This window comes from Camelus ferus, chromosome 10, assembly GCF_009834535.1.
Source record: "Camelus ferus isolate YT-003-E chromosome 10, BCGSAC_Cfer_1.0, whole genome shotgun sequence".
Lineage (NCBI taxonomy): Eukaryota > Metazoa > Chordata > Mammalia > Artiodactyla > Camelidae > Camelus > Camelus ferus.
In genome coordinates, this window is record NC_045705.1 from 56,344,115 (window position 1) to 56,368,605 (window position 24,491).

Sequence of the window (24,491 nt, forward strand, 5' to 3'; positions counted from 1 at the left end):
TCTTAGCCATCTCACTCTTTCCATGCCCTGAAATGAATGACAGTTGCCTTTATTTTTTTCAAAACACAGCAAAAGTAAGAAAAATATTCCAAAGAAAGGTGACTCCATGGTTTTCCCATTCAAAAGAGATTCTAAAATTGAAATGATTCTCTAATGAATAAAGTTTTCCTGATATTTCACCTGTGTATTTTCAGTTTTCAGTATCAACTTAATAAGTCTAATCGTGCTCTGTGCAAAAGGAAGGCAAGAGGCTCTTGAGGGAGCCATTAATAAACAGAAAGGACAACAAATTTTCCACAATATCCAATTATCATCTGCAGATAATTCTACTGTCCCTACTTGCCCTCTGAATAATAATAATAGCATCATCAGTAGCAGTAACATTAATAATAGCAGTAGTAACATCTAGTATAATATCTGAGCATTATCAGTCATACGTTTGCTTTATACATCACCATCATGCCTTCAACATTCCTGTGACGTGGATATGGTATTATCATCCTTATCATTCCAAAGAGAAAAGAGGATCACACTGGGGACTGACCCAGATCCTTGACATAATTGTAATTATTTAGCTGTAGAAATTACTCAGGATAGAAATAACAGAGCAGGGGCTCCTCACTGCCCCAGGTGTGTTCTGGACTTCCTGATGTTGACAGCTGATTTATAATATGATATCATTTTAGGTGTACAGCATAGTGACTCAGAATTTTTGCTGATTAAGCTCCATTAAAAGTCATTACAAGATAATGACTATAATTCTCTGTGCTATACAATAAATATATCCTTGTTGCTTACCTCTTAGATGCTTCTTGAACTATACCCACACTTACCCTTTTCTTCTCAGCCTTTCAGTAAATTGCCTTTTCCCAAGTTCAGTAGTAACCTCACTCCAGTCCCAGTGTCTTTGACTTCATTTCCTACCCGATCACTTGCTTTTCTCATTCTACCTTCTTTTTTGACAATTGAATTCATATACACATATTACATAATATATATGCATATAAAAATTCAATATATAATATTATATACACATATATTCAACTCCATATATAAGCAGATTTCTTCCAGACCTGTATCTCTGATACTGATCCTTATGATAAGTTCCAGAAAATTATATGTATCTGCCTGGTGGCCACTGCAGGGACAGAAAACTTTTTCCTTCTTCCCATCTAGGTTCTTTGGATGGTCTAATAATTAAATTAACATAAAACAAATTAACAGGAGAAAAACAAATTTAATTTGTATATATGAGAGCCCATAAAAAATATGAGACTCAAAGAAGTGACCACAGCAGGCAAGTTTTATAACTTTTACACAAGGAGACAATAAATTTGTGAAGAATTAACAAGACAAAGGGGTTTGGGCTTGGGTTAGTAAATTGGTGAAGAAGTAACAAGGATTGTTTATACAGCCTTTTCAGCCCTAAATTTCCTGTCCCTGGTGATAAGGAAGCTTTTTACTCTCCTGGTGCAGAGAGGGTATATTTCACATGGGAGATTTACTTCCTGCTTTTAGAGGGACAGAGGAGGGTCAGATGACCATTCTTGCACTGGCTGTTTCTTAAGTAACTTTTATTCAAAATAATCCTTATGCTGAAATGGGATGTTTGGAGGTGGCATTTTCTGCTCCCTTTCACCATCTTCGTCTCCACTGTGCTACACATACTTAGCAAAATCAGTAAGTCCAGAACTTTAAAAAGAAAATTTACGTTTCTCTCCCATACTTTAACTGCCTATTTCTTTAACCTTTATGTCTCAGTCCCTAATTCAAACCATCTAGTCATGTAAATTAGTAAAATATAACTCATTCAATAAAGCATAAGTCCTGACAATTTCACCTCTTAAATATTTCTATTGTTGCTCCTATCTCTCCATGTGTTACAGTGTTATACAACTCCAGACCCTCTATTTCTTCTACATGGACTTTTTCAATAACATTTTAACTTTCTTATTCGCATAAAAATAAATTGCTTTGCTTATTCTTGTTTTTCTTTTTCTTGTTTATTCTTTCTCTTAGCTTTGAGTGAGAAATGAGGTTTCTCTTAAGTCTTGTCAATTTTTCTAGAAAATATTACTCTAATAATATTTGGCACTAACCAGTTTTGAATTAAACATATCTCTTATTACACTTAGGTAAATAATTTAATTGCCACATAAATTTGATTTTTTTATGAAAGCCTTATGAAAAATCATTTTCATGAGCAGTCTAAGATGCATTTGTAATAATTTGTAAGCCTATATAATACATCTTGTCTATCCTTAAGCAGTTTTCATAATGTCAAGATAATTTTTAGCTTTCATAAAGTGTATATTTTTTCTAACACATAGTTTCTTATTGACTCATTCTTAATACATTTCTGAGGCATTTTGGAAACTGGATTATTAGATTTGTCAAACACAGATACTTCAACCCATAACCCAGTATTGTATGATCAAGGTGACCAAAAAGTATTTGTTATATTAAAAAAAAAAAAAAAACAGGATGGACAGCTCGGTGCTCCACTAGGTGGCCTCTCTCCATTGCTCTGCAGTCTCCGGCTGCGCGTGCGCAGGCCGAGCGTCCGATGTAATGGGCCGTAGTGGTTGGCGCTACCGGCCGCGTTGGTCCACTGGTCTCGCGCTGAGGGAATGCCGGGCGCCGAAAACCTTCCCCGGAGCCTCGCGGCCCAGGGCCAGCCGTGCTCCTCCTGTCCGCAGGCCTGGGGCCAGCGGGCAGCGACGGCGGGGAATGGCAGGATGGAAGAACAGAGGAAGGAGAGAAAATATAAGAAAATGGAAGAAAAGACAGACGGATATAAGAAAAGAATGAGCCTCGAAAGGTACATTTTATTTAAAATTATTAAAAAGTTTACAGCTTTATGATACTTTTAAATTTTATGTCCACTGAAATTCACTTTCTTTTGTACAACTCTATGAGGTTTGGCACCTAATCCAGATAGGGAAGAGTTCCGTCAACCCAGAACATTCCCTCATGGGACCCCTTTGTAGTCGACGCCTTCACCCATCAAAAGCCCTAAGGCGACCACTGACGCTGTCTAACCCTATAATTTTGGTTCATTATACAGTATGTAATCTTTCAAACTGAATTCTTATATTTAACATAGTGTATTTTATATTTGTCCATGTTATTACTGAACAGTATTCCTTCGTATGGACGTCCATTGTGTAGACATAGGTGATATTCTGTTTATGCATTCAGCAGTTGAAGGAACTTTAGTTATAAATAAAGCTGCTATAAGCACTCATGTTTAGGTTTTTTATGTACATAAGTTTTCTTTTAGTTAAATACCTAACTAAATGGATTCCTCAGTCATATGTTAAGTATATGTTTAATTTAGCAAGAAAATATCAAATTGTTTTTCAGAGTGTTTGTGCTGTTTTGCGTTTCCATCACCAATGTATGAAAGTTTTAGTTGCCTTGCATTCTGACCTCAAATTATCTCCCTATCATTCCAATAGGTATATAGTGGCATCTCATCATGGTAGTTTTAATTTGTGCCTCCTTAATAACTAACATGTAATGTTGAGCCTCTTTTTTGCCATATATATATGTGTATATATATGTGTGTGTGTGTGTGTGTGTGTGTGTATATATATATATATATATATATCTGGCATATGTTTGCCGTATCTCTCTCTCTCTCTCTTCTTTGGTGAAGTGTCTGTTCAAATTTTTTGCCATTATTTCTTTTTGGGTTACTTTTTTTTTTTTCCTTGTTGTAGAATTTATGAAGTTTTCATTTTAGTATGTATTCTGGATAAAAAGCTTTTGTTGTTTATGTGATTTGTGAATGTTTTCTCTTAGCCTATGTCTTGCTTTTTCATTCTGTTAACAGTGTCTTTAAGTATTTGTGTAAAATTTTTGATGAAATATACTTTATTTTTCTTTTATATGTTGTGGTTTTGGTGTCTAATATAAGAATGGTTTATTTGTGCAACAAAAAGTCTCAAATGTATTCTCATATGTTCTCTTCTAAAAGTTTTATATTATTATGATTTACTTTTAGGCTTTTTTTTGGTCAAAAATCAATTGAACATATTTCTGTAGGCTTATTTCTAGATTCTGAATACTGTTTCACTGATTTATGTATCTATCCTTTTGCCAAAACCATATCCTCTTGATTACTGTAGCTTTATAGAAAGTCTAGAAGTCAAGTACTGTGGGTCTTTGAACTTTGCTCTTCTTTTTCAAAATTGTTTTGTCTGTATTAGTTCCTTTGACTTTCCATATACAGTTTAGAATTGGCTTTTCTGTATCTACAAAAAGCAGTGCTGAGATTTTGATCGAAATTGTATTAGATCTTTAGAACAATTTGGGTAGAATTGACATCTTAATAATGAGTCTTATAATTCAGTCTCTTCATTTTTTTTAGTCGTCTTTGATTTACTTTAGCAATGCTATATAGTTTTCACCATAATACTGCACAAATTTTGTTAGATATATACCCAAGTATGTCATTTTGATGCTATTGTAAATGGTACTTTAAAAATTCACTTCCAATTATCTATTGCAAGGATGTAGAAATATCACTGATTTTTATATAGTGGCATATATCCTGTGATCTTGCCAAGTTTATCTTTAAGTTCTAGAAATATTTTCAGAATTATTGGGATTTTTTTATATGGACTGGCGTGGTATCTGTGAACAGACAGTTTGATTTCTTTCATTTCAGTCTGTATGTATCTGCCTCCTTTGTTTCTCTCTCATTGCACTGACTAGGAATTCAAGTACAATGTTGTGTGAGTGTTGGGAGACATACTCTTCTTTTCTGTCCTAATTTCAGGGAGAAAGCATTAAGCCTTTCATCATTAAGAGGTTAGCTAGAAGGCTTTCTGTAGATGTCTTTTATGGAATTATGGAAGTTCCCCTTATATTCCTAATTTGTTAGGAGTTTTTGCCATGAATGTATGTTGGATTCAGCATGCCATCACTGGATTTGAAGATGGAGGAGACTACATACAAGGGTCAGAGCAGCCTCTAGGATACGAGAGTGACACCCAGTCAACAGCCAACAATAAGCTAGGAAGCGTGCAGACTGAGTCTGGTTTGCCTTTTCTATCATGCAGCTCTTTTGGGCTTGAGGCAAGCTGTTTTATGGTGAGAATATTGGATTCCATTGCCACATATATTTGGGGGAATACTAGCTAATAGGGAGCTAGTATAAATTGATATTAATACTGCATTGATTACTAGCACACTTGCTCACTCTTGTATTGATGTGTATCAGATGTAAGAATGTGTCATAAAACTTGGAGTGAATCATTGCTCTAAGTGCTACATTTCTGTGACAACAATGGCAGTGGGCAAAAATGGTATTTACTGACTTTCTGGTTTTTTTTCTAAACAATTTTATGCTCAAACCTTTTGAGTTGCTTCACAAATCAGAAATTTCCCTCTTGGGTTTCAGCCCAGGAAGTTTGGAATGAACGTTTTTTTCAAAAGAAGAGAGAATGGGACTGAGATTACTTAGACAACATGGTCTGTCATGGTCATATCTATTTTGACTGTACCAACTTTTTCCTTCTGGGGCTTTCTTCTTTTCTCATCGCCTTTTCTGGGGAATTCTGTACCTGGATAGAACAAAGACTCTGAGTGAGTTCCCAGAAAAGGTAGCTGTAACTTTTCTTTTTTTCCCTTTTCTGTTTGAGCTTGGCTTTTTTTCCTTTCTTTGGGGGCCTTTCACTCCTAGCATGCAAGATACAAGTTTTATTTTTTACCTAACTGTGAATGCTTCTTTAAAGTAATTTTCAGCTGTTTGGTTTGCTTGTAAGCATTTAAAGGTTAAGTGTGTCAGGCACTGTAACTTCTGTTGCAATTTACACCTTCCCTTTCTGACCTATGTGATGTGACCAACATGCAACTACAGCATCATTTGCTCTGTCACCATGTACCTTCCAGAGAGCAAGAAATGTTGAAAGGAAGGGTGAAGTAAATGTTCTAGAACAGAAAAACAGATGTGTACTCTATATCATTTCTTCTGCATTATCATCTGGAAATAATGACCCCACTAAATTCCATAATTGTGTTGTACTTTGCTATTAGTAAAGGAAATATTTTGTAGTCAAAAGGAACATACATTCTCCAAGAGTAAATATTAAGCCACTTGATCTTCTATGAATACTTCTTTGTTACTAAATTCGAATTCTTTGTTTTTCTGACTTACAGTTACCTCTCTTAAAATGTTTGAATGATAAATTTTAGATAGGCCTTGCTATCATGACTTAGCAGCTGCATCGCATAATCAGGTCTCTATTGTACAGTAGAAAGTGAAAACAAAGCATATTAAACCTTTAGATTATCTAGTAATTAATGTCTCTAGTCTCTGTCCCATTGCACTGAGCAATTAAGAATAATAATCTTATGTGTAAATAGACTATACTATGTTTTTCTCCCCCCTTAATACTAACTCCACTGTGTAGGCACCAGTGGAATAAGAACAGAGCTTTGTGTTTTTGACAACTATATTGCATGTTCATTTTGTTTGTTTGTGTAGTTTGTTTTAATTTAACAGATATGGGCAATATTTTTTGAAGTTCTTTATGTCATTTGTGTGAAAAAATAACATTGAGTTGGGCTTCATTTTCAAAAGCTGTTTATATAACCATGTGTAACGATACCCTTTATCCATCAAATTGTTTAAGACTTTTTAAAGATACACATATAGAGAAAGAAATCTAATCAAGTGTAACTACTAATCTCCATAATGATGAAAACTTTGTCTTAATTTTGAGTATCTTTATGGAATATGTCATGAACATTTTCTTGAATTAGTGGCTAAAGTTCGAATATTCATTTCAGCATTATCTGGTAGCATCAATTATCAGATGAGATAGTCTGTAAATTTTCATTTTGTAGGACAAAAGATGCATTTTAAGGTATTGTTAATAAATGAACATCACTAAAAAGTAGTTGCTATTGGAGTGTCAGAAATATGAGTGATACTCTTAATACTGTAAGATTTTACTTATATAAGGTATCAAAAGTAGTCAAAATTCTATTTTCTGTTTCTTTGGGGAGAGGAAACAGGAGAGCTGTTGTTTAATGAGTATAGAGTTTCAGATTTGTTAAGACAAGAAAGTTTTGGAGATCTGTTTCAAAACAATGTGAATATAATTAACATCACTGAACCATACACTTAAAAATGGTTAAGATGATAAATTCGGTTCTATGTTTTTTTAATCACAATAAAAGAGAGATTTAGAAAAGAAATAAAACAAGTATTAAAATAACTACAAGAAAAGTTAAATGTGTTACGGGCTGCACAAGGAGGTCAGACCAAGACAAGGCTTTTAAAATTAAGAGCATCACTGCCAGCTGATAGGGGCAGGGAAGACTGAGGAAATTTAATGTAGGAAGTGAAATTTAAATTAGGTCTTAGAGAATCAGTAGGATTTTAGATTGAGGAGTTATTAGGGAGAGTAGTTCAGGCAAAGGGAAGAGCACATATGAAAGCAGGTAGTTGAGAAGGTTAAAAGCATTTTCAGGAGACAACGCAGTAGCCCCACATGGCTGGTTAATAGGATGAGGGGAGAATAGCGGTTAAGAGTGGAAAATATTGGAAATAGAATGTTAGGGGCTTTGAATGCTTTAAGAATGTGGAATGTTTTCAAGAGGCAGAGAATAAACAACAGAAAAATTCTGCAGGAGAAAATGACATTATCAGATAAATTCTCTAGAAGAGGAGGGGGCAATAGGGAATGGGAGACAAGGGATGACTCAGCATTAGTGAGAGTTGGGACAATAGGATAGAAAGAACAAGCTATGATACGAATAGCATCATAGAGACTCAACAGAGCTTGGCAGAGATTCAGTGATTGGGCAGGACATGGAAAGATAATTTTGTAATTTCTTTCCTGACCAACTGGAAGAACCTTATCTATTTTAAGTGTACGCTTCTACAGACAAATAAATATAGTTGTCTCAAGAGGTGTAATAATCATGTTTTCTCTACTCCCAAATGCTCTGAAAGGGTACCCTTAAATGGTTTTCCCACTTCCATTTTTGTCTGTCAAAGTCCATTCTCCCTCTGTGTGGCAAGTGGAAGTTGATTTTTAAATCACAAATCACATCTTTATACTTCTCTGCTTTTAAAACACCCAAGGTTTGTTCCTTAGACTTCAAACAAAAACTCTTAACCATGTGTGATCTGACACTGTATGGCTTAGCCCTGTAAGGAATTTCTGATCCCTTCTTGTGTTAGTGCCTCCTCCTTCCTTCTACCTGAGTAAACTGGCCATCTTCTTGTTCCTCAGTGATGCCAAACTTAGCCTCACTGCCTGAGTGCTTGCTGGAACACGTTTCCTCCATATCTCCACATGGCTAGTTTTTCTCAGTATTTAGGCCTCAGCTTAAATATCATGTTCAGAAACGTCACCCTTTCTACAGTATTCAGCCACTCTCCATTTATTATCCTATGATCCTTTTCTCTTGGCTTCATAGACCTTAGATAGAGCCATCTGTAACTGTTGTAATTGTTTACTCAGCTATTGTCTATCACTCTCCCTACTGGAAGCTCAATAAAAGAAGCAACCTTACCTCCCTTGTTTACTGCTGTAGCCCAGAATAATACCTGGCATATATCAGGTGCTCAAAAATCATCTGTTGAGAGAAAGCCATTTTGGACAACAAAGAGGGAAGATTGGAGAACTGAGATTGATGTGCACGTGACGTTCTGGACACTTCACTAACTACACGTACAAACTGTTTTTACTGATGAGGAGATTGAAGCTCAGAGGTGTGAAGGGGCTTGTCCACAGTCTTATAGATAGAAAGTAGCAAAGTGGGGATGTTTACCTGGATTGGTCTAAATATGAAAGCCACAGCACCATACTGTGGGTTCCTGAAATATAATATCAAATGGTACACGTGTCAATCTGAGAAAAGGAGGGATCCATGGATGGTTTAATTCTGTCCCTTCCTCCAACCTACAAAGGTAGATTCATTAATCACATTGATAAATATCTATCCTGAACATTAAGACCAGACTTTAGAGATACAGGGCTCTTTCTGTGGTTTGGAGATTAGAGGAGTGACAGCCCTGGATCCCAGGGTGAAGGAAGAATACTAAATGGAATACATTGAATTGAACAGGGAGCCTAAGACAGGACTGGCTATTGGGATTGTGGGTGTTCTGAGGAGCTGAAACCAACCTTGTCAATGTCCTCAGTTCCATTCCTCATGGGGTTAACTTCAGTTGGAGAGTTTGAGGGCTGCCTCCAGATCTAATGGATCACACCTGCTAGAATTGTCTAGAAAGGAGTGAGAGGAAAGATGCAGTAATCTGAGTCCAGGAGAAATCTAGCTGTACCCTGGAGATAGAGAGATTAAAGCAGCATCTCCTAAAAGGGAGTAAAAGTGACAGCGATAAGCCAGGATCCCACAAACCTACCCACAAGCTGGAATCTGGTTACCCAGGTCTGCTGCAGGAATTCCAGGAACAAAAGCGTCCCTGAAAGGTCTCAGATTAGGGAGAAGCAATGGGTGGCATGACACACAGTGAGTACCCAGGCTATTTACAGAAATTAGGGCTGATTGTGTCCAGGGAGTGACGGAAAAGCCACAAGCTGGTGTGGGGACCTCAGGTGTCTGATACTTGATCCATCAGAAAACAGGGCATCTATAAAGAACAAGAGATGGCAGGGAGAATGAGGAAGTGCAAAGTACAGGGAAGAGAAGGAAAAATAGTGAGCCCAAATGGCCATGGAGTGAGGGGGTCCAGTCAAATTAGCTATTATATTCCAGACAGATCTGACTTTATGTGTAGCAGAGTATGTGTGGCCAGGGATGGGCATCAAATTTTAACAAGGATAAAATGTAGTTCTGTAGCCATCTTTGAATTGATTGATTGTTTGAACTGATTCAGTCCTTAGGCTGAAGATGCAAAACACAGTGACTAAGTGAGCTCTACAGAGATGGAACCTGTGACCTTAGAGCCATTAGCACCATGTGATACCTACTGAGCTAATGGCAATTAGTCAAAACAAAGATGTGCAACAAAACCAGAAGGTGTCCCTATGGACTGAGCCTGGGGCACTCTCTGGGGCTCATTATCTGCTCTCTCAAAAAAAAAAAAAAAAAGGCTCAGGAGATGTTGTGGTAATTGTGAAAGAACAGACAGGCCAAGGCAAGACAGGACATCGGGACTGACTGGATCTGTGAGCTCAGGATTAGTGTGGGGCAGAAGAGGGCCTGCTTCACAGGCTATGAGAGGAGGACTTGATGCTAGGGATGGAGGGATTCTTCCATTCCTGCTGCAGTTCAGAGGTCATCATCGTGCTTCCTCTGGGCAGAACCATGGACCCCTAACTGACCACAGCATTCTCATTGAGGGTCCCCATGGGGCTCTGGCAACAAGAGGCTGGATACCTGTGCTCACCTTTCTTGTATCCCGCACCTCACCCACTCCCCGGGATACAGTACAACAAGGGTAGCATAAAGAATACACCTGAGGCAGCCACTAGAACACCAAAGTGTGTGAGGTCGCTGGGAGAACCAGGTGTGGTGAGTGAGCTTCACAAAGGGAGAAGCAGGTGTGGGGAAGGACAATAAGATTCAAGGTAAGGGTGGAAAAGTTAATGGGGAGAGGGGAAGTGGGGAGATGAACCAAGAAAGAAAGAGGTGGGAGACACAGTTGTGAAAGTTACTGTTTCTGAGCCTGGGAGGGCAGAAAGGAGGGGGCAAAGAATTTGACCATTCTTAGAAAGTTACGTCAATTTTGGAAGAGTAGGACAGTAGATTGGGGTTGGGGAATCAGGATGGAGCAGGTGGAAAAATCAGAAAAATACAGTGTCCTTTGCAGAAGGCAGGGAGCTATGAGGCTCAGAATCTGGGCAATTTTTGTATAAGCAGACTCTTTAAAACAGCTCATGGAATTCAACAAATGTACTTCATGCATAATAGAAAGATGCCATTATTATAGGAATGGAAAATATAAAAGATAGTGTGTGTTCAGATAGCTCACAGAGTAAGTAGGGAGGTGTGGGAAGAATTCTAGTAGTACACTGGTTTATGCTAGAGGGATGCCCAAAGGTAAGAGAATAAGTGATTTGTCTGGAGGGGAAATATATTAGCAGGCCTGTGGGAACTGGTAGCACCTGAGTTCTAGTAGGAATAAATTGCTTCCTGAGATGGAAAATGGAGAGGAGGTGGAGATAACTGTTGGTTCAAAGGCAAGGATGATGAACCAGCATGCAGTATTTGGGACTGGATTAAAATCTTGCAGTCTAGACATAAAGGACTCTAACATTTACTAGGAAGTCACTTGCAACAGACTTTGCAGACCAAATATGATTACCGAGCAATGTCTTAAAATTAATACAGTATAGTTTTAAGCTATTGGTGGCCCAAATCTCTGGATGGTGGAACTTGGGGAACCTCAAAAAATTCAGTAGTGATATCTTCTATCCCTTATACATGGGCTGGTTTTCTGCCTGTCTTGCACTACTGGTAATCTGCTGGTGTCCTTTCCCCCAGATTCTTCAGGGCAGAAGTGAACCCCATCAGTGTCCTCAGTCAAAGACACAGTATGAGGAAAAATCTGAAAATAGGGAGCAGCAGAACTGATCACTGCCTTATATTACAATAACCTACAAAGATCTGAGACTAAGAACAGGGAGATGATTACCTAGATTTAGGCTCTGTAATTTACCAAATCATTTCTATTCCCTGAATTGTTTTATTCCTCAACCCCACATGTTATGCTTTTTTTTAATGCTTCCTATATGCCCAGATCTCTTGCATATTCACATTTCATAATGTATCTGATGTAATCTCTTACTTTGTTAGGTAGTTATCCATGAGACATACTACCTGTCTCCAGCAGATTTGCGGGGTGCTCAGCACTGAAGATACCTCTTTCAGGACAGTCAAGGTTAATACGGAGACAAATGGGGTCTCTCGGGAAATGGAAAGGCAATCACCACCTTGGAGATAAGTTCAGTCTCTTAGCCATTTCTTCCTACTGTGGTTTATCCCCTGTGACCCAACTTTTAGGAATTCCTCTCACATTGGCCACTTACTGAAGCCTTTCTAATTCTGTAGCGCTCAATCCCAGGGCCTGGGAGGAGAGATGGTCAGCAGGGGTTCAGGGAAGAGGAAAACAATATCTGTGGCAGAATGCATGTGAGGTATGATGATACAGAGAAAGAAATTCCACTTACAAAATGTATTTTTGATGGTCTGAAAATCAGTGACATATCTGAGGAATTACAGGAGTTCTGGAAAGCTAAGATGCATGAGTCAAAACAGATTAAACAGTAAAGGTTGTCTGGAGCCAGATGGTGAAGGGGTTTCTATGGCAAATAAAGGTGTGGACTTTATTTTGAAGCAGTGGAAAACCAGCTGGGTTTAAGGAAAGACACCACAGCCACATTATCAGATTGCAAATTAGAAATAACACCGTGGGATCTCTGCAGAGGAGGGATTAAAATGCAGAAGAGTTGATAGCCCGGAAACTAGTGGAGATAAAGCCCTCAGCAAAGGCCACAGCCATGTCGATGAGTGAAAGAATTGGATTCGGGAAAAATATTTGAGATGAGACAATGGAGTTTACTGAGTAATTGACAGTTACTCATTTGATAGGAGAATATGTCTTTCCAAGAAAAAATAAAGAATTTGGGGTAAGGCTAAAGTCATCTCTGAATTCTATCCTCAATTCAGCATTATTCCCTTTTCCCTAGCCGTTACTTCTTTAGTCAAATCAATTTAATGCAAATCCTTCTAGCACCTCTAGGCACTTAAGTACAAATGTAGCTATTTGGGAGATAGAATACTTTAGGAGACTTATAAAACATGTATGATACCATAATGCATAAATCACTATTATGCATTTTTTAACTTAGCAATGTATCTTCATTCCTAACTATTAAGATTGTCGTGCATCATGGCCATCTCCCTGATTAGTTATCAGAACTAATATGAAGAATTATAAAGAATTGTTTCCCCTTGACAACAAAAATCTATTTTTATGCCTCTTTAAACATGAGAGCCTTTCTCTCTGATCAGTATTTAAAAAACTAGAATTGCCAAACCAAGCAGATTTCTTGTTTAATGGGTTCTGCCAAATTGTTCCCAAAAGGGCTACCTTGTTTTATAATCTAGACAACCTTGATTAAGAACAATCTTTTAATATCTTTTACAGAATATAGTTTTATCAAATTTTATTTATCCCACATGATGGGTTAAGAAGTGTCTTGTTATTTTTAAATGTGTATTCCTTTAGTAACCACTGAGATTGATTTTATACATTTGTTTAGCATTTGTATATATTATTATATGAAAAAAATCAGATTTTGCCAGATTTGACATGATATTGCCCATCTTTTGTTCATAGTTTTTTTCTTAATAAATTTCAAATTCTAAATGTTTTTCAGTAATGTAAGCCGCAAATATTGTCTAATTCTGGGACACACTCTTCCATTGTTTCCCATTATCTTTCAACCTCATATAAGGTACCATGGTTACATTAGATTTTTTCTTTTTGCTGTGAAATTATTTTATTATTGTAAAACAGTTAACATGAGATCTAACCTCTTAAAATTTTTTTAACTTGGTAACTCTAGGCACAGTGTTGCACAGAAGATTTTTAGAATTTTTTCATCTTGCATGACTGAAAATTGATTCTCATTAAACAAAATTTCCTGTTTCCCCCACCCCCAGAATCTGGGACCACCATTCTCCTCTCTGTTTCTCTGAGTTTGGCTATTAATATACTTTATATAAGTAGAATCATGCAGCATTTGTCCTTCTATGACAGGCTTATGCAACAACATCCTGGAGGACAGTATGCTAAAATAATAAAAAATTTGATTAGAAAATAATAAAACAGTATTATTGTATATACATTTACAATTATTGTATCTTAGAGATATTGACCTTATTTCATAATGAAATGTCTTTCTTCATTTAATAATATTTTCTGTCTTGAGTCTTTTTATCTGATATTGGTATAGCCACTCCAGCTCTTTTATGGTTATTGTTGGCATGATGTATGTTTTTCCATTCTTTTACTTTCCTCTTATTTACATATATCTTGGAATCCATATGTGTTTCCTGTGTGCAGAATATAGTTAGTCTTTTTTTTTCTACTCTGTACAACAGTGTCTGCTTTTTGTGAGGATTTTTTAGCCCATGTACTTTGTAATTTTTGGAAGTTATGGTTCCAGTGGTTGGAAATGGTTGGAATTTCATGTGCCATTTTGCCAGAACTCCTTGTTAAATTTCCAGTTACTCTGATGATCCACAGCTTGCCCCAAAGAAGACCACTGGCTCTGGGTGGTAGAACATCTGGTCCTCCCTTTTTGCTCACCACCAAGATCACCACACTAATTGGCAAGCTCCAAGTCAGGGAAGCCAGCTCAGGCAGCTAGACCAAAGCTGTCGGCTTTCCCTGTCTGGTGACTGCTGACAACTGAAGGCAGTGGGGATGATGAGAGCAACCCCAGGCCAGAAAGCCAAGAACATGGTGGTTATTTCCCAATATTCAGTAGTCTTCATGAATAGGCTTATATCTCTGATGGATTTCAGAGTGCTGAAATTATATTAGTGACAGTTTTCCCAGTTTTATAGTTGCTTTTTTGGAGAGAGGATGTTTCAACCTCCGCACTTCATCATACCAGAAATGAATATTTGTTTCTATTTATACATCTTTTAATATTTTCCTTTTATAGTTTAAAAGTTATTACATTTTATTTTAAAATACTTCACTTCATGTTTTAGGATATGTGCATTTAGAGTTTTCCAGTGAATGTTTAGAGTTAATTTATATCCATAGCATCCCCTAAGAATATAATGTAGCATGTTTTTATTTTGCTCTTTCCCACATCACAATTTCATGGTCCTTTTGTCTGGAATTTCAGTTTTAACTTTTTGAATATTTAACTAAAGGAGGGAGATCTGACTATAGTGTGTGTCCAGTCCTTCTTGTTGAAATTATAAATAATATTTGGATATTAAATGTGAAAAGAGTCTAATTATGAGGCTCTTATTCTGGAAAATTGTTGAGTGGTAATGCCACCAACTGATTTAGGGAACCAAAATATGTTTCTTATTATTATGCATATATATTTTTTGGTTGTTGTTGTAATTTTCCCACCACTGCCTCCTAACTGAGAAAACTGGAAGAGGTTTAAAGATGCATCTGTTAAGATCTGTTCTGTATTACTGAATTTAAAATGCTTCTGACATCCAAGTAGAAATTTGGATGAGATAAATATAGAATGATCAGGGAATATATTTGTGATTCATCAATTTATAAAGTTTAGTTGAAGTCAAGAGGAATACCACTGAGGAAAAAGAAAAGGAAAAGTGTATATTCATAGCAGCCAGCAGTCATTGAGAAAATGATCAGTTTAGGAAAGGTGACTACCTTTGATTTAGTAATAAAGGAGTAATTGGTGACCTTAATGAGAGCAATTAACATTGAAATGTGAATGTGTTAAATCAGCTCAAAAGTCAGATTGCCTGGGACTGGGAGGAGTAGAAAAATGTGTCTATAGGAGTATAGACCCCCTCCCCCGTGTTTGCGATTAAGGGAGGAGGTAAGTTAGGGAAAAGATAACAGGAAAAACAGGGTTGAGGACAATGGGAAAACAATTCAAGAGTTTTGAGGACAGCTATAGAAAAAGCTCCAAGGCAAGGGATGACAGCAGTCTAGTTATTAGAATGTCTGTGTGTGAAAGGAGGGAATGTGTGTGTGTATGTTATGTCTGGGGCAGGAGAGGAAGGAGGCAGGCTGTTTTCGAAAGCATTATGCAAATATGTCATAAGATTAAGTATGTCTTTCTAATCAGTTTTCAGGTTGCACAGTTCAAAGTGGGACCCTGAACTATGTCTACATTCCTCACCCAGTCAGCTCCCAATACCAGCACTTCAATGGCCCCCACCTTCCTGTTGGTGGGCATGCCGGGCCTGTCAGCTGTACCCTCCTGGTGGGCGATAGCCCTCCTCACTGTCTACCTTCTCTCTGCCCTGGGCAATGGTGCTATCCTCTGGATCATTGCCCTGGAGCCCGCGCTACACCGCCCAATGTACTTTTTCCTCTTCCTTCTCAGTGTGTCTGATGTTGGCTTGACCGCAGTCCTGATGCCCACCCTGCTGGGTCTTGCTCTTGCAGATGCTCATGCTGTCCCTGCCTCAGCTTGCCTCCTACAGATGTTCTTCATCCATGTCTTTTCTGTCATGGAGTCCTCTATGTTACTCACCATGGCCTTAGATCGGGCACTGGCCATCTGCCGCCCTCTCCACTTCCCAACACTCCTCACCAGTGGCATCGTTAGCAAGATCTGCCTGGCCATTGCTTTCCGATGTCTGGGTCTCCATCTGCCCCTGCCATTCCTCCTGGCCCACATGCCCTACTGCCGTCCACAGGTCCTGACCCATTCCTACTGCTTGCACCCAGGTGTGGTCCGTCTGGCCTGCCCCGGAGCATGGGGTGCAGTCTACAGCCTCTTTGTGGTCCTGTCAGCCATGGCGTTGGACCCCATGCTTATTTTTCTCTCCTATGGCCTAATTGGCAGAGTGTTACAAGGTTTGGGATCCAGTGGGGATCGCTGGAAGGCTGGCCAAACCTGTGCTGCCCACCTCTGTGCAGTGCCTCTCTTCTACGTGCCCATGATCCTCCTGGCACTCATCGGCCGTCTTCGGGTGCCAGTCCCTCAGCCTGCTCACACTCTTCTCTCCTATGTCCACTTCCTGCTTCCTCCATTGATAAACCCTGTTCTCTATAGTGTCAAGTTGAGGGAGATGAGACAGAGGATACTCAAGAGGCTGCAGCCCAGGAAGGTGGGTTGTGTTCAGTGAGGAGGGTGTTCCTTCACGCTTGGTGGCTCAGGGCTACCGGATTCAAAGGTTTCTGTGACTGAGAACTCATTTTATCATGCATGAAATGGTCATTCAGGTGCACCAGAATGCATATACGCCAATATATCTACCTGCCCCTAGAAGCATGCATGTGCTCATTGATGAAAACTTAACAAGCCCCAGAGAATGTACCCACTTTTATACCACAGATGCCGGGCATCAAAAGGGCCAGAATCTAGGTCTTGTCACTATCCTTCAAGTGTGTGAGAGTGTACCTTTTTCTGCATATCCACCAAAATTCACCAATACCCCTATTCTTAAATTTTCATAGTGAGAATAATCTCATTTTACTTTGTGTCATATTTCCCTAATAGTATCAATGAGTGTCTTTCACATATCTACTGGTTATTTTATTTCCTCCTCTATGAATAGCCTCTTCAAAAATCCTTCACCCATTTTTCTATTGGATTGTTTATGGTTTAAAAACAAATGTGCAAGATGTCCTAGTTTTAATCTTTGCCAATAGAGTATTTGCCTTTGTCATTATTTAAGCAACCAAATTTCAAGTAAATATAGTTTTATGTAATCAAATCTACATTTATATTTCTTTATAATTTTTGTGTTTCATATGTCTCTTTTAAGACAAGTATCTTTGACCCGTATGTTCTACATATATTCTCTTACGATTTTTTTTTTTCTAGAATCATTATAATAGTTTTTACCTCTAAGTCTTTCTGTGTCAGGAGTCCAAGTTATATTAACCAAGACAATTATGTACTAGTGGCAGCATCTTCTATTAAATACATTATCTTTTTCTCACTGAAATAAAATACCATGCATGTCATCTTTTAGATGTGTCTGTGCATATAGACTTGGCTTTAGAGATCTTTTTATGGAGCATGATATATGTGCGTATACACACACATGAGATATATACATACATACACATCACTGATCTGTTAGAATAGCCTCATAGCATGATTTAGTTAATAGATTTAGTTAATATGTGGTATAAAGAGATACCTCACAAAACAAACAAGAGCTTTGGAAAACTAACAAGAATTACATTATTTTTATAGATTAAATATAAGGGAATCAGCATTTATGAAAGTTTTCATGTTGAAGAATTTAATAGGTGTTTTAGTTATTAACACCTATTTTTTACTTTTCAGTAAAATTATTCACATAGTTAAATTTATCTGTGTAGTTTTTAAATGTATGATTGTGTTGCTACTGTAAATAAGACATTCCCTTCTTCTCTCTCCATATATATATTGCTAGATTGAGAAAAACATCTTTTATCTTGCATAAATATATGCTTTACCAAATTGTCATAAACATAATAGTAGTATTTTCTTAATTTTTGGATTTTATTTGCAGTTAGCATTCATAAGTAAAAACAGGTGATTGGTAACTTTCCCCTAATACTCATATAAATTATTTCATTTTCTTATTTTATTCATTTCATTGGAATCTCCAACCTATTATGAAAGTTTGAGTGAGCATTGAAATGTTGTTTCTCATTTTAATATAAATGGCATTAGTGTTTCACCTATTTGAAGAATGGTTGGCGCTAGATCTTTGGGTAAACTTTATAACTTTAAATAGTTCATTAGTATTCCAATTTTATTAATTTTTAGTAAGCGTACTTAATGAATCCTATTAAATTCTTTGTCAGCATGCACTAACACAATCATAATGTCTAACGTGTTGAACAACTGAAATATCCTTGTTTTCTTTTTTTTAACACTTTTATTGATTTATAATCATTTTACAATGTTGTATCAAATTCAAGTGTAGAGCACAATTTTTCAGTTATACATGAACATACATATATTCATTATCACATTTTTTTCTCCATGAGCTACCATAAGATCTTGTATATATTTCCCTGTGCTATACAGTATAGTCTTGCTTATCTATTCTACAATTTTGAAATCCCAGTCTATCCCTTCCCACCCTCCGCCCCCTTGCCAACCACAAGTTTGTATTCTATGTCTATGAGTCTATTTCTGTTTTGTATTTATGCTTTGTTTGTTTGTTTGTTTGTTTTAGATTCCACATATGAGCAATCTCATATGGTATTTTTCTTTCTCTTTCTGGCTTACTTCACTTAGAATGACATTCCCCAGGAGCATCCATGTTGCTGCAAATGGCATTATGTTGTCGATTCTTATGGCTGAGTAGTAGTCCATTGTATACATATACCACCTCTTCTTTATCCAGTCATCTGTTGATGGACATTTAGGCTGTCTCTATGTCTTGGCTATTGTAAATAGTGCTGTTATGAACATTGGGGTGCAGGTGTCATCCTGAAGTAGTGTTCCTTCTGGATATATGCCCAGGAGTGGGATTCCTGGGTCATATGGTAAGTCTATTCCTAGTCTTTTTAGGAATCTTCATACTGTTTTCCACAGTGGCTGCACCAAAATGCATTCCCACCAGCAGTGTAGGAGGGTTCCCCTTTCTCCACAGCCTCTCCAGCATTTGTCATTTGTGGATTCTTGAATGATGGCCATTCTGACTGGTGTGAGGTGATACCTCATTGTAGTTCTGATTTGCATTTCTCTGATAATTAGTGATACTGAGCATTTTTTCATGTGCCTATTGATCATTTGTATGTCTTCCTTGGAGAATTGCTTGTTTAGGTCTTCTACCCATTTTTGGATTAGGTTGTTTGGTTGTTTCTCATTAAGTCATATGAGCTGTTTGTATGTTCTGGAGATCAAGCCTTTGTTGGTTTCATTTGCAAAAATTTTCTCCCATTCCGTAGGTTGTCTTTTTGTTTTACTTATGGTTTCCTTTGCTGTGCAGAAGCTTGTAAGTTTCATTAGGTCCCATTTGTTTATTCTTGCTTTTATTTCTGTTGCTTGAGTAGACTGTTCTAGGAGAACATTTTTGAGATGTATGTCAGATAATGTCTTGCCTATATTTTCTTCTAGGGGTTTATTGTATCTTGTCTTATGTTTAAGTCTTTGATCCATTTTGAGTTTATTTTTGTGTATGGTGTAAGGGAGTGTTCTAGCTTCATTGCTTTACATGCTGCTGCCCAGTTTTCCCAACACCATTTGCTGAAGAGACTGTCTTTATTCCATTGTATATTCTTGCCTCCTTTGCCGAAGATTAGTTGACCAATCCTTGTTTTCTTATAATTATAGAAGAACACATTTTAAATGAAAAGTAACAGATTGAATCCACATAGTGCCAAGACAAGAATACACAATGATATATTAGGACATAATTCTAGGAACACAGAATAGCTATACCTCCATATTACATCAAGCTTTCCTGCAAGGTACATTATATAGTCTCTTATTAAACTAATCAGATAAGTTAGTCTGTCCATTTCATGAATGAGAATACTGAGGCTGAGAAATTAAGAATGCCCCAAGTCTATAAAATTAGTTATGAAACAATTTATTTTCAGATTCACCCTAATCAAAAGCCCCTACTACAGAAGACTTCTTAAAATTGTTGAATGGAGAAGCTGCTTGGTCTTGAGGCAATAGGGATGAGGTCTCTGAGAAACCCTTCTTTTCCCAAAGTTCACTCTTTCCTCCTCCTGGAGGAAAACCTACCCCCAATTTCCTATTTATTTACTGAGGGTAGAGTGATGTAAACAGAGTTTGGAGTCACACAGGCCTGGTTTTGAATTCAGGCCACTATTCCTGTGTGGTTTGACATGGATTGTCCCATATTTATAAAATGGGTATAATGAAGATTTCATAAAATCAGTCCCCTGAATCCTAGTGTCTGAACATAAGAGTTATTCAACAAATGGTAGTTTGGGGAAATTAAAAATGAAATTAAAATAGCTATGTTTAAATGTTGTATGCATACTCAATCTCAATAAAGAACTTTACAGCTGGAAGTTTCTTTAAGGTCCTACCACCTCATATAGACAGAAATCTGCAACCTGTGACCTGCCGAAAGCACTTTTGGGTGGACCTTTGTAGCTCAGTGGTGGATGAACTGAAAGCAGAATCGCTGGCTGCCTCCATGTGTTTATTACTTCACTAGGTGAGGGGAGCAAATAACTCTTCCACAGCAGGGTTTCAACTACTCTTTCCTGGTCCTCACTCCTAGTCACTGGCCACATCCACATCAATCCCCTTGAATCCTTGCTGTCTACTGGTTGCTGTTACCACTGCATGACATCAGGGGGCACTGTTCTCCCTGAAAATCATTCCACATCAATTTAACTGATAAATTTTGGGAAGAAACATTCTTTTTCCTCTAACAGCACATGGGAGAATATAAATACTAGCAAGAAAACTTCTAAGTGTATACAAAATGTAACTGTGATACACAGAAGTTGGATGAAAGTGCAGACCAGGAAAAACTTTGCAAATCCCAGATCTCTGGGTTGGTCCCACAGATTAACAAAGCCTGCCAGACTTGTACCCAGAGTTTAAGAGTGTGTGTGTGTGTGTGTGTGTGTGTGTGTGTGTGTGTGTATGAGACAGAGAGAGACAGATTGAGAGCGAGAGGGTTGGAGTAGGAGAAGGAGAGAAAGATTAAGAATTCCTAACAGGGATCATAAATCCAAATACCGTAGAGGAGGAAGTGATAATAAAACAAGTGGAGCAAGTGCACGCTCAGACTGTGATTAGTAGGAGCTGTGCTAACTTAAGGGGCCAGCCACTTGTCAGTGCGTTCCTGCTGAGTATTTCCATGTGGGGAAATAGAACTGGTTTTGCCATATCTTCCCATTTTGAAGATAATTTGAAGTCATCTAAATATCTTGTCCAAGCAAACCTTGCTGAAGACCGTATTTGTATTGTATAGCTTTAAAAAAACATTAACTGATTGATCTATACAATGCAGAAAGAAGAAATTCTTTTTTTAATTTTGAAGTACACATGAAATAATCAAAATACATGATACATAGCAAGTAATTTTCTCAAGACCCACAGCCAGGAAATGGCAAAGCTGAAACCAGAGGACTGTTTTGTTGGGTTTTTTTTTTTGTCTGTGTCCAGAGAGCTTTTCCACATATCTTGCCTCCTGGTTGACAGGACTAAGCTATCAGAGTGGATGGTTTAGAGGATATCTAATTCCTGTTGAGATCTATTTGCTCTTTCTTCCATGGGTTGGTACCAGCAAGAATACATCAGCTATCAGAATCATGGCCAAAGGGGACTTATGCTTGGCAAATTGATGAATAGTAGCCAAGGTGATGATGGACACATAGAAGATGAGCACCGCACAGATGTGGGAGACACTGGTGTTTAGGGCTTTAAGCCGTTTCCCATGGGATGCAATCCCAACTGCAGTCTTGAAAATAAACACATAGGAGACCCTAGTAAACACGCTGCCTGACATCACAGAGTGCAACAAACAGACCATAGTAAAAGTTAACTCTGTTGTCAGAGCAGGCAAGTTTCATGACATCCTGGTGGAGGCAGTAGGATTGTGATAACAGGCATTTATTACAGTATCTGAGTCTCTTTAAAGTGAAAGAAAGGGGAAGAAATAGAAGAACACTTTTAATAGTAAATGCCAGCCCAGTTTGCAAAACTCTGGAGCTGGTAAGGATGAAGCTGTATCTCAGGGGGTTGCAAATGGCTACAAAGCGATCAAAGGACATGATCAGGAGCACCGAGGACTCCATGTCTGTGAATCCATGGATGAGAAATTCCTGGGCGTTGCAGGCATCAGCAGAAATTCCCATGGCATTGAACTAGAAGATCCTTAGCATGGTGGGAAGAGAGGAGAAAGACAAGCCCAGGTCAGACAGGGCCAGCATGGAGAGAAAATAGTACATGGGCTCATGCAGGGAAGGCTCCGTCCTGATGACAAAGGATGGTGGAGTTGCCCCAGATGGCCATGAGGTACATGAGGCAGATAGGGATGGAGACCCAAACGTGCATATGCTCAAGCCCTGGAATCCTGATCAACAAGAATGGAGAGATTGCAACTTCCGAGGTATTGAGAGGAAACATCATAAATAGATCTCTTATTAAATGATGTACTGCTTGTGTGATTTTTAGAAGATTAAAAAGTTAAAAAGTAAAAAAAAAAAGGTCTCTTATTTATCTGCTCCTGGTAGATAAATAACATCAACAACAAACAGAAATTCTCTTAGTTATATGTACTGAGCACAACTAATTTCAATTGTCAGTTAAATTCACCATCGCTCACATTTAGGTGTCAAGAAATAATGTAATATAACTTTTTCTATATGAAGAAAAATATGGAGTAGATTTAAACAGTTTCTTCATGATATTTATTTAAGACCTTTACAATCTTCAAGTCTGTCTTTATTCCCTGACATACCTCTAAACAACTCTACAGAAGTAATGAGGTGCTTTATTAACCTTTTTTCCCTCTGTTTTTAATTTTATTTTTTAATGAATCATAGTTGATTTAGAATATTAGTTTCAGATGTACAGCAAAATAATTCAGTTATATGTATACATACATATATACACATATTTTCAGACTCTTTTCCTTTATAGCTTATTACAAGAAATTGAGTGTAGTTCCCTGTGCTATACAGAAGGTCCTTGTTATTTATCTATTTTATATATAGTAGTGTGTATCTGTTAATCCCAAACTCCTAATTTATCCTTTCCCCTTTTCCCCCTTGGTAACCATAGTTTGTTTTCTATGTCTGTGAGTCTTTCTATTAACCTTTTTTTAAATCACCACTTTTTGAAGTTTATGCATCACGTAAAGTAAGTTGGAATATATTGTAATCTGGAAAAGCTCTTAACATCATGAAAGTGGTCAATGGTCGTGTACTCATACAAACCACAGATGCTGTAGTAGCAGGAGTTAAAGGAAGCCTAAATCTTGTGTTATTGTTCATGGAACATGTGTGTGAAAATATAAAATTGATCTGCCACAGTGCTGAGTTTCCCTTTTGTCTCAGCCTTTCAAATGTGGTTAATGTTCCTTTAACGTGTAGCACATACCACAGTTGTCACTTGTAGATGTCCTAAAGCACTCACATCCTTTCCATGCAATTGCTACTGGTGCTGCTCAGAATAGCTACAGTGTTTGCTCTTCTCTCCTTGTTATTGAATTTCTTTCCCATTGCTCTTGGCTTCTCTGTGTCTACCGTTAGGTTGGTGACCCATTCAGTTCTTATCTCTGGTATTCAGATGTGATCCCACTCATAACCCTGGTGTCAGCATCACTGACACCTTGGGTAACTCTGCTTTTAACAGCTTTAGACCAGAAAAGCCCCAGTGGTGCAGCTGACAATCTGCCCATGTCCTTGTCAGAGGAGTGGGATTCAGATACAGAGAAAAGGGATAGAACATTGTCCATTCTTACTCGATGAGTCCCTTCAAAACAGGTCATTTCCAAAGTTCCATGTCTGTGGCTTTTCTTGACAAGCTCCCAACCTAACTCGGCTAACTAAATAAATGACTTACTGTTAATAACATTTTTTCCCACTATGCTTATCATGCAAATACAAAGATGTATCCCCATCCCACATACAGACCCTAATCTTACCAGTAGTCAATGCTGTCCCAAATGTAGCTTGATCTCTTAGACTGGAGAACCCGTGAAACATCTTCACCTCCAGCCCTCTGAAAGGTATAGGGTTAATGTCTATAAATTGCAGGCTTTTTTCTATGGAAACATAAGATCATCTTAAGGAAGGTCAATTTCAGTCTCTAGGACACCTACCAGGCTCCTGGTTGTCATATCCCAGAGCAGCAGTGGAGAGGTTTCAA

General features: G+C 37.8%; 2 protein-coding genes and 1 pseudogene across 2 annotated transcripts in view; 2 read left to right on the forward strand and 1 right to left on the reverse strand.

Annotated features, from left to right (window-relative positions):
• Positions 1-2,470: 2,470 nt before the first annotated feature.
• Positions 2,471-24,491, forward strand: part of LOC102515287 (olfactory receptor 51F1) — a 64,500-nt gene continuing 42,479 nt past the window's right edge. The window contains exon 1 of the mRNA XM_032489208.1: positions 2,471-2,821. The gene's annotated coding sequence lies outside the window, so the exon portion shown is untranslated. The remainder of the gene's footprint in view (positions 2,822-24,491) is intronic.
• Positions 15,829-16,800, forward strand: LOC102505620 (olfactory receptor 51S1). The gene has a single exon (XM_006183115.1). It carries the CDS (start codon positions 15,829-15,831, stop codon positions 16,798-16,800), a length of 972 nt encoding a protein of 323 aa, XP_006183177.1.
• LOC106729626 lies at positions 21,871-22,751 on the reverse strand (annotated as a pseudogene).

What these genes read in the sequence shown, in the direction of transcription:
- LOC102505620 (XM_006183115.1), top strand. Translation starts at nt 15,829, where the DNA reads ATGTCTACATTCCTCACCCAGTCAGCTCCCAATACCAGCACTTCAATG.